Source organism: Lactuca virosa, chromosome 4 (assembly GCF_052849685.1).
Source record: "Lactuca virosa cultivar CGN04683 chromosome 4, Lactuca_virosa_CGN04683_v6, whole genome shotgun sequence".
Lineage (NCBI taxonomy): Eukaryota > Viridiplantae > Streptophyta > Magnoliopsida > Asterales > Asteraceae > Lactuca > Lactuca virosa.
Window position 1 is genome coordinate 293489943 of NC_136429.1, and position 10856 is coordinate 293500798.

The 10856-nt window shown below is 33.9% G+C and overlaps 2 protein-coding genes across 2 annotated transcripts; one reads left to right on the plus strand and one right to left on the minus strand.

Annotated features, from left to right (window-relative positions):
- Positions 1-994: 994 nt before the first annotated feature.
- Positions 995-2472, minus strand: LOC145105984 (uncharacterized). The gene is made up of 2 exons (XM_079043043.1): positions 2451-2472; positions 995-1953 (listed from the first exon to the last, which is right to left on the minus strand). The coding sequence occupies exons 1-2, from the start codon at positions 2470-2472 to the stop codon at positions 995-997; spliced, it is 981 nt and encodes a 326-aa protein (XP_078899169.1).
- Positions 2473-4402: 1930 nt separating this feature from the next.
- On the plus strand, positions 4403-9179 carry LOC145108394 (Sugar isomerase (SIS) family protein). Its single transcript, XM_079045415.1, has 24 exons — positions 4403-4569; positions 4929-4973; positions 5063-5139; positions 5338-5419; positions 5574-5621; positions 5702-5857; positions 5961-6057; positions 6176-6218; positions 6353-6420; positions 6509-6593; positions 6683-6731; positions 6824-6896; positions 7005-7065; positions 7174-7240; positions 7545-7601; positions 7679-7732; positions 7818-7946; positions 8019-8082; positions 8167-8240; positions 8320-8373; positions 8447-8515; positions 8596-8685; positions 8782-8889; positions 8996-9179. The coding sequence occupies exons 2-24, from the start codon at positions 4929-4931 to the stop codon at positions 9044-9046; spliced, it is 1701 nt and encodes a 566-aa protein (XP_078901541.1). The 5' UTR covers positions 4403-4569; the 3' UTR covers positions 9047-9179.
- Positions 9180-10856: the final 1677 nt, after the last annotated feature.

Sequence of the window (10856 nt, forward strand, 5' to 3'; positions counted from 1 at the left end):
TTGTGTTGCATTATTGTAATTGGTGACTGGAATAATCAAGAAACTCATAACCACCACCGTGAGGTGGTAGCTGCCACCTTCTGCCGCCACCAGCTGTCGTGTTGGGTGGCGGTGTGCTCTTTCTTGTGTTAAATTGCTTTTTGAATGCTTGTACATAATTGGACTAGAACCATAACTGCCACCGTGAGGTGGTGGCCGCCGCCGTGAGCCGTCGTTGACCACCACTACCCGAGGTAGTAGTGGGTGGTGCCCGACTTATTTAACCCTAGTTGACCTAATGAAACCCTAATTGATCTAAAGACTTAGCTTTTGGGCATAATTGGCGTGTTTTGGGTTGGAAACCATAATTAGGGTTTAGAAAACCCTAATCTTGGAGATTTTAATTTGGACTTATCGGGACCCGCGTTTTGGGCCATTGGAATTGAATTATGAATTCAGCCGATCACACTGCATGATTTATCTAGTAGAGTAATGGACTTAATGGATTAAGTCCTTAATGGGTTAAGTAAGAAACACTTAACCTTAATCGTCATTTTATGTTAAAACCCTAATTTTGCTTGGGCCTTGAGTTGGGCCTTTATATTGGGCTTTGGTGATTGGGCTATTGATGGGCCATCCAAGAACAAGCATATGGACTAGAATATTTGGATGGGCTATAGGGAAGGCCTATGTGAGGGGTTTGGGCCCAAATTGGATAATTGGGCCACACATGGGCCATAACTGGGCCTTGATGATTATGAGGTGTTAGACCATTGGAATGCCAAATGTTTGGACTGGAATAAATGGTTGGGCCTTAGGGTAAGACCATGTAGAGGTTTGGGCCCAATTTGGAAAATTGGGCCATATGTTGGGTTTTGATTCATAGTTGACTTTTGGGCCTTTGGATTGGGCCTTGAGCTTGAATCAGGCTAAGATGGGGGTAAAGTAGTCTTTTACCCCAATCATGGACTTATGGATATATGATGGAACCTAATTATTAATTGGCTTAAATAAATTAAGTAGTACTAAGATAGAGAGAACATAAATTGCTTAATTTGTGTTGGTCTGATATTAGGGTTAGTCCATGCCCAACTCCCATTCCAAGGTCATCAATCAAAAGGTCAATAAACCACTTCCATGTTTCTTTACTTTCCACTGAAACCACAGCCCAAGCAATTGGGTATATATGGTTGTTTGCATCTCTACCTACATCAGAAAGTAATTGCCCTCTACATATGCCCTTTAAGAAGCAACCATCTAGTCCAATTACCCTCCTACAACCCTCAATCCACCCATCCTTCAAACCCTTTAAATAGACATAAAACTTTGAGAAGTAAGTGGTTCCATCAGGCATGACATCTACATCCATCTTCACTGTTGATCCATGGTTAGTCCTTTTTATCTCTTCCCCATAGCTCCATGTTTTGGTATAATGTTCTTTTAAAGAACCCTCTATCTCCTGAAATGAATACTTCCTAGCATTTTTGCACTGTCCAACACTTGCAATCAAATTAAATTTCTTGCTGACTTTAGCTTTCAATTTCCTTATACTCATCTTTGGTTTGTGTAGTATATGTTGCATGAAATGAGTTCCTATCCATTTATAGGTAACAATGGACCCAAATTGAAAGACTCTTGAGCAATTATGGCTATCATTCAACGATTTAATCTGGAATGACTTTTCAGAGGACATCCAAGTAGCCCACAACCTAAAGGAACAACCTTTATTCTGCTTATTCTTCTTACCTTTACAACATTTTACCAATAACCTTTGATTATCACTTTTTTCATACCATAAATCGTACCCATTCTTAACTGCATAGTTGGTAAGGCATAGTTTTAATTCTAATGGGTTAGAAAACTTCATACCTACAACTGGCACCATTTGATCCCATTCTTGGTTCTCATCAATGACATGGAACACAACCTCCATATCTTTTCCATTGTTGGCTTCATCATCATCACTTATATCACCTGAAAGTTTGATAAAAAATTTGCCCCCAACAGTTTTGTCAAAAGTATAAACTTCTTCATCACGTTCATGTTCATGTTCATGTTTCGTAGTATCAGAATTTTATGAGTCCTTGTCATCTTCTCCATCCAAGTCATACTCATTATCATCACTTATATCATCTGCTAAAACCTCGCTATCAGCCCAATCAAAAATTGGTTCATTTTGGTGATCAATGTACACATCCAACTCAACATCAGTATAAACAACTTATACAAACTCCCAATAATCAACATCAATGTTGATTCTTCTTATACCCTCAGCCAAGCATTCCTTTCTATTACAGTAGTAGACATTATCAAGTCTCCTTCGATTAATTTTGTAAGCCACAAAAGAAATTCTTTATACGTAAATCCACCAAAATCCACATCACGAATAGTTTTTTTTACCTGGTCCAAGTATACCAACGACTTTGATGCAAATACCCCCTTGTAATGAAAATCTTCAGGAACGTACATACATGTAGATGATTGGGATGCCATGTTTCAGTCTACTTGAACTCGAATCTTCAAATTCACCTTCGATTTGTTGTATCGATTTCTCCTAAACTGTTAATCAAAGTGTTTTTGTAGTAAATGAACCCTAATTAATTGAGGAGGGGTGTAATAGCCACATAAGAATCCACGTAATACATTATAATTGACCTGAATCGATGTAATCGACAAAAGCCTGTGTTTGCCTGTAATAAGGGTATTTGTGAACTTATGAAACAAGTTAGTTGTGAATTTATGAAACAAGTTAGTTGGGTAAATGAGTGAAAAAAAGACACAAATATTACGTAGATATGAACATATCAAAATAGTTAGTTAGCTTAATAAGTCATTTTCCCTTTAAATTACTCAATGTTATTATTTTGGAAATTCCTAGGACTAGTGTGTGGAATAATTTATACCAAAGTGGCTATACTTTTTTTCAATAAAATATTATTATAAAAAGACAAAACTGTAAATTTGGTCCTTGTGGTTTGCAAAAATCTTTGGATGGGGTCCAAAAAGTTTCCAGCTTGCACAGAATATCCAAAATCAAGGTTTTTCTAGGGTTTTTAGTCCAAAAAAATTTGAAAAGACGGTTATACCCTTATTTATTTACTTTTACATTTTTTTACATTTTATTAACATTTCAATAATAATAATAAGAAAATAGGTAAAACTTTATCTCTCTTACGTCTCTTTCTCCCTCCCTCCCTCCACTGATACTTCTCTCTCTCTCTCTCTCTCTCACACACACACACAATGTATTTTCATCAGAGATTAAAGACCCATCGACGAATTCCCCTTCACCGTTCTTCGTGTCACTGAGTTGTGCTTCTCCGACTATTACTAGGGTTTCATCTATGGATTCAAGACCCACTGACGAGTTCTCCAACTCCGGCGATAGCTCTAGACATATATCGGTGGTGGAAGCTCCGACATGTAGCAGTGGTGGGTTCGCAAACAGAAGGATGAAAACATGGAGCAATAGTGGAATCACTATTAAACCCTCTTTTCAATGATGTATCCTTCAAAATCTTGATACACTTGAGTCAATCCAAACCTCAATTTCTATGCAAACAGTCTTATTGAAGTGAAATTATGGAACCCCCAAATGGAATATGGTTTAGACTGAACACAATCACAATAAATCGAGAAAAAATTGAAAACCCAGATGGTCGGTTTTCCGGCGCGATCCATCGACAGCAAAACCTCATCGGGGTTGTTGTCTTCGATCTATCGACAAGTGTGGGCATGGAAAGCATTTGGGTGATTCTTCTTCAATAGGAGGGGGTTGCAGTCGACGTCTCCGGCAGGCCCGCCGTGGCTTCCTTTCTCATCGTCGGTAGTGAAGGAGTCAGGGGTGTTTGGGTGGCGTTCCTCGACCAATCGCCACGGAGGAAGGGGGTAGCTCTGGTGCTCCACTCGACTGCTTTTCTTCTCGTTGTAGACTGTGGATTTGAGCAGTAGCAGTAACGATCAAAGGGGGTGTTTGGCTGAGATCGGTGAGCAGATTAGGAAGATGAGGAGTACTGTCATGGTGGCGATTGGTGGTCTCCTAGTTCCACCGGTTTCCTCCTACGCCAGAGATGCATAACCGGTGAAGGGAGTTAGAGAGAGAGAGAGAGAGAACGTATGGGTGGGTGGGGGATAATATATTTCTTTTCTTTTTATTTTTAAGACAAAATGATATTAGAATAATTGTGAAAAATAAATTAAAAGGGTATAATCGTCTTTTCAAATTTTTTTGGACTAAAAACTCAGAAAAACATTGATTTTTGACCTTCTTTTCAAGCTGGAAACTTTTTAAACCCCATCCAAAGATTTTTGCAAACCACCATGACTAAATTGTAGTTTTGTTCTATAAAAATAATAATAATAATAAATAAATAAATAAAAATAGATGATGGTGGTATCACTTTGATTTTTGACGCCGTCCATAGAAAAAGAATGGCCTGATCCACGGCATATTCTTGTATTTACGATCGCGACCGCTTCTATCTCTCAAGGAACTCATACTGCTTTATACAAAACTCATCAGATTTCAACACATATATTCGCCCTTTTTTCACGATTTCTTCTTCGTAATTCCTCTTCAATCATCTCCAGGTATTGTTATCTTTCTAATCCCCTTACTCATTTTCAGTCCTTGGATCTTTCCGTCGCTTTTCTTTTCAATTATTTCCAGTTAATCAAATACACAGAAAATGAAATTTCGCCTTTTGGCATTGGTTGATAAATGGTGAAATTTCTTTTTCTGAATATCTAATTTCTCATCTGATTATCGAGAAATTAAACTTACATCAAAGCAATATTGCAATCGTAATCGTAATCGAAATCGAAATCGACATCGTCTTATCCGTCGTCATATTTACTTCATAAATCAGGATATGTGATTTTATAGGTTTTAGTAATCTCATTAACCGTCGTTTTGTGGAAATAATTTTTTTGCTTGAAAATCTTTGCAGATGGCGACTTTAATCTCTGACACTGCACCATGGAAGGACCTGAAGGTGATTACAATTCGTCTATTTGAACAATTGCATGTATTCATTGCTAAGCCTAATTGTTAATTGATGATGCGAACCTTTCTTACTTGCAGGCCCATGTTGCGGACATTAATAAGACGCATTTACGTGATTTGATGTCTGACAACGACCGATGCAAGTCAATGATGCTGTAAGATAGCTTAAGCCTCTCATGAACTAGCACCAAATGTTCATTTCTTTTAAGTTTATTGGTTTCTTTCCTTTATAAACCTGAATATTTCGAAGAATCGATATCATCTCTAGCTGTAAATTACTCCATCTGTTCTTTATAGATAAGACCTATGTGTTTTTTCATTGATTATCAACTTTTCATATGGGGTTTATGCAGAGAGTTTGATGACATATTTCTGGATTATTCACGACAATGTGCCACTCTTGATACAATGTCTAAGCTCTTTAAACTTGCTGAGGTAGGTTGCCCTTTTTTCTCTCTTGATTGAGGATATTATAGTAATATCACCATTGTATAAAATACAAAATTCAAGGGAATTATGAGCTTGAGCCTCCAAAGACCAAAAACAGAAGTATAGTATTTTCTAATCACCTCCTTTTTTCCTAATGCAGGCAGCACATCTCAAAGAAAAGATTACTAGTATGTTCAATGGGGAGCATGTAAGTAAACCTGTAAATTCATCTGGAAGTAACTTGGGGATTGACTATTTTACCCTTTTGATACAAATGTGATACTCCAGATAAACAGCACAGAGAACAGGTCTGTGCTTCATGTAGCTCTTCGAGCATCAAAGGACACAACTATAAACAGTGATGGAAAAAATGTTGTACCTGATGTTTGGCAAGTTCTTGACAAAATTAAAGAGTTTTCTGATAAAGTTCGCAACGGTTCTTGGGTAATCATCCATCTTAAATGCTAATCTTTATCTTTATTTATTAATTATATATAATATATAATATATAATTCTTTTCTGTTGAGTAATAAGAAATCCTTATTAGGTTGGAGCCACAGGGAAACCACTTACAAATGTGATTGCTATTGGTATTGGTGGAAGCTTTCTTGGTCCATTGTTTGTGCACACTGCTCTTCAAACTGGTCACTTTCTTCAACTCCATGTTCTTATTCTAATATTAATTAATCTTCTTTTTGTATTCTGTTGTATAGAATAAAAAACAAAAATCTTATTATTATAATCTGTTTTGTTAAATAACAGATCCAGAGGCTAGTAAATCAGCTGGAGGACGCCAACTTCGCTTGTAAGTAAACATATTTTATAATAAAGTTCACATAGTCTTACAAAATCATGAAATTTGTTATAAATTTATGATTATTGAGATGCTTTTAATTCGTCTTATTTTTTTTTGAACTCCTATCTTTTTATTTTCTGCAGTCTAGCAAATGTTGATCCGGTAGATGTTGCCAGAAATATTACAGGCTTGGATCCCGAGACAACTTTAGGTTCATATTTTCTTTTGTAATTCAATTTATTTCAAAAAACCGATTTTTTTTTTTTACATAATTAATGTTATTTCTTCTACCACTGCAGTTGTTGTAGTTTCCAAAACTTTTACTACAGCTGAGACTATGCTGAATGCAAGGACATTAAGGGAATGGATCTCATCTTCTTTAGGGTAACTACACCATTTTTTTTCCTTCCTATTATACCCTTACTCTTTATGTTGTCTTACACAACATGGTTTCATTTTCTTTGCTGTTTAAGGCCACAAGCTGTTTCAAAGCATATGGTTGCTGTTAGCACAAATCTTAAGGTTCTTTTTTTCCTTTTTATCTATTACAACTCATAAATTATTAAGTACTATTTATCATTCTAATTTTTTTTATATGTTTTTCTTTGATGCAGCTTGTGGAGAAATTTGGGATTGATCCTAACAATGCTTTTGCATTCTGGGATTGGGTAGGAGGGAGATACAGTGGTAAGAATAAGATAGTCTTTTTATTACATAAAGAAGGGCATAAAAAAGAACCCATTTTTTCATTTTTTGAAATGTTTTTATGTAATTTTTCATTTTGTTTAATTTCAGTTAGCAGTGCTGTTGGAGTGTTACCTTTATCTCTCCAATACGGTTTTCCAGTTGTTGAAAAGTACAGTAACACATGAACTTCATCTTTCTCTCACTAAAATACATTACATTTTATTTTCACTTTTTTTTATTAATTCATTATTAACAAGACTTTTTCCCTTATTTATAGGTTTCTCAAAGGTGCTAGAAGCATTGATCAGCAATTTCAATCTGCTCCTTTTGAGAAAAACATACCTGTATGTTTTACTCTTACTCCTTCACATGATTTATTTCCATTGGAATAAACATTTTTTTATTTATTTTTAATGACTTATTACTTATTACTCTATAATTATCTCCAAACAAAATTAAAACTCCTCATATTCCCATTTTACCCCTCTCTTTTAATCTATTTTTCATACACATTTTTATACTTTGGTTAGTTCATATAGTTTATCAAGTATTCATAGTAAAAAGTAAAAACAAATATTAAGAAGACATGAACAATATATATTTTTGTTGTATTTAATCTTCTTAACCACATTTTTTTTTGTATTTCAGGTGCTTCTAGGTTTGTTGAGTGTATGGAACGTTTCTTTTCTTGGATATCCTGCAAGAGTGAGTTTATTCACCTGAGAGGGTATTTTGGTAATTTATTCTTTGTTAAATTCCTCATTTAACATTTTTTTCCCTAGGCTATTCTACCTTACACTCAAGCTCTCGAGAAGCTTGCTCCACACATTCAACAGGTATATATTATTTATTATCATTTAACTTTTCTAAACATTTGGAACTATTTTTATTGATATAATTTAATTTAATTTAATTTTATAGGTTAGCATGGAGAGTAATGGGAAAGGAGTATCCATAGATGGTGTAAGCCTTCCTTTTGAAGCTGGTGAAATTGATTTTGGTGAACCAGGAACAAATGGTCAACATAGTTTTTACCAACTAATTCATCAGGTAACTAACTAACTAACTAACTTTTTTGTTTTTCTATCTATCTGCTAATAAAAAGTCTAATTTACCCTTCAGGGGCGTGTTATTCCTTGTGATTTCATTGGAATTGTCAAGAGTCAGCAACCTGTCTACCTTAGAGGTACCAATCCTTTTCCTCTCTAGTTTTAAGTTTTAACCTCACTTATTTTTATTTTTATATATAATGTGAAAATTTGGTATTCAGATGAAGTGGTAAATAACCATGATGAACTCATGTCAAACTTTTTTGCACAACCTGATGCTCTTGCTTATGGAAAGGTAATCAATCTACTTTCTACTTTTCACTTTTTAAATAATATAAGTTTTTCTAACTAACATAATTTTCTCTTCTTTCCAGACCCCTGAACAATTGCGAAGTGAGAATGTTGCATCTCATCTTGTTCCTCACAAGGTGACTTCCTACTTCATATTTAAAATTATTTTTTTTTTTTAAATAATACTAATTTCATTTTTTTTATTGACAGACATTTACTGGGAATAGGCCCTCCCTTAGCCTTCTGCTTCCATCATTGGATGCTTATAGAATTGGACAGGTTTATTTATTTATTTATTTTTTTGTTGCTAATCCTCATTTATTTTGCTGACATCATCTTACAAAATATCTTTTTTTTAGTTGCTAGCTATGTATGAGCACAGAATTGCTGTGGAAGGTTTCATTTGGGGCATCAATTCTTTTGATCAATGGGGAGTTGAATTAGGAAAGGTAAATTCCTCTTTTTTTTTTTTTTTTTTTTTTTTTTTTTTTTCCAATAAAATAAATAAAAATGAACTTATTTTATTTAATTAAATAAAATTACAGTCGCTAGCATCCCAAGTGAGAAAGCAACTTCATGCATCCCGTAAGAAAGGAGAATCAGTCGAGGGCTTCAATTTCAGTACCACCAAGATGCTAACAAGATACCTCAAGGTACAAAAATACCATCCTACTTTCATTTCTTTTATTATTTTTTTTTATTTTAATATATGTAATAAACAAATCAATGAGATATTTTTGTACACGTGGCTTTTTGCAGGCAAGTGCAGATGTGCCTTCAGAACCCACTACTCTTCTGCCCAAGATATAAACTTTTTTTATTTTTTTTGGTAACTGCATGAGACGTGTTGTACTGTACAAGCATAAATCTTGCCATTTTTAAATGATGGAATAATTGTTTTATCTTTTTAATTTCTGAATAAGATATGGCTTGGGTAAGGTAATATGGGAGTTGTATTTGAGGATTTTTTTTATTTTTTTTTGATAAAATAAATTATTAAATATATATTTTTTCTCATGATTGGAACATTGCTCCAAGTTTAAGAAAAGCTCAAAAGGTCACCTATATTTATTGTCTGCCAACTGCTTGATGAAATGTTTCTATCACCTCAACAGCTTAGGGGTGATTAAGAGTATGAGGAAAGAAGGAATAGTTATCATCATCACATATATAAACCTAAAGAGTTTTATTGAAATGTCAACCTACAGACCTATGATTGTCTTTTACATTAAAATTTTTATATTAGAAAGGCAAATAGAAAACCATTGGTGATGTATCTCCATTAAGCGCCTCTCTTTAGTTGTTTAAGGATTTGAGTTTGATAAAACCAGTCGATAACTTTGGTCTATAATTGTGTAGAAGTGTTCCTAAAAATTAGCTCTAAGCTTTTGAATTGTTGAAATAATATAAAACTAAAAACTCTCAAAAACTATTTGAAATAACTTTTGGATTATAAGTTTTTTTTGTTTAAAATAAAAGTTTTAAGTTCATTTGGAAATAAAGTTTTTTCTTTAATTCGGGACTTTCCCCCAAAAGTTCAAACCTAAAGCTGGACATACCTATTTAAAATACTAACAATATAAAAATAATCTCGAAAAAGTTGCAAAATTGAAAATCATAAGTATATATATTGGATTTTCGATAATCAGAATATTTGAAATTTTGAAATACCAGTATATGTATCCTTATATGCAATTCATTTCAGATTAATACATGTTGAATTTTTGGATTCAAATATTTTTAACACTTCCCAAAAATGTCGGGTTAGGATTTGCTGTTTCCTTTCAATATACTTATTCTCTCCTATAAATACAAAGATGAGTTTTTTCAACTCGTGTGTTTTTTTCTAAATATATATTATTTTATTTGGTAGTCATTATTTTCATAAACATAAACTCATGATTTGCTTTCAATTATTGAATTAGTCTCCCGCAGGTTCATCCATTATTTGTTGTTGAAGCTACCATTTAATAAAGTCAACCCGATGCCCTCCCACCCAATCAACATTTCCCATTTTTTAAACAATTTTATTCTTCTAACAACTCCATCTTTCCAATTAATATTCAAAATACACCTTTTTTCATTTCTTCTTTCTATTTCTCAACAATGGTGCTCCCCCCTCCTCCCATCTCCCTCCTTTGCTTAATCTCCATTGTCACACTCTACTTGATGATTTGCTATGCAGTCATCGGCTTCATTGCCAAATCCGAAGTTTTTAGAGTCGACTCCCATGAAAATGACAAATCTACCCCTGGTTTATCTGTAGAAGAGTTACAAAAGTTACAAAGTTTTAGTCACAAAATCAACCAAGGAGATGAAGAAGAATCATTAAGTTGTGCAATATGTTTGGATGATTTTAAAGAGTTTGAGGTATGCAAAAGATTTCCAAGTTGTGATCATGTGTTCCATAGCCGTTGTATTGATCTATGGTTGGTTCATAGAAGAACTTGTCCAATTTGTAGGACATCATTTGATCATCTTATTCATGTTGTTTAAGATTTTTCTATTTTATTTGTTTTTTGTTTTGAAAATATGTGATTATGAATGTTATTGATATTTTTTCGTGACCAATCAATATAGAAATTACAAAGTATATTTCCATATTGTTGGTCTTGTTCCA

Coding starts and splice junctions, on each gene's coding strand:
- LOC145105984 (XM_079043043.1), bottom strand. CDS start 2,472: ATGGCATCCCAATCATCTACAT. Junction 1,954..2,450: donor GGCATCCCAATCATCTACAT/GTATGTACGTTC, acceptor TCAAACTTTCAG/GTGATATAAGTGATGATGAT.
- LOC145108394 (XM_079045415.1), top strand. CDS start 4,929: ATGGCGACTTTAATCTCTGACACTGCACCATGGAAGGACCTGAAG. Junction 6,421..6,508: donor GGATCCCGAGACAACTTTAG/GTTCATATTTTC, acceptor CTACCACTGCAG/TTGTTGTAGTTTCCAAAACT. Junction 8,890..8,995: donor TGCTAACAAGATACCTCAAG/GTACAAAAATAC, acceptor GGCTTTTTGCAG/GCAAGTGCAGATGTGCCTTC.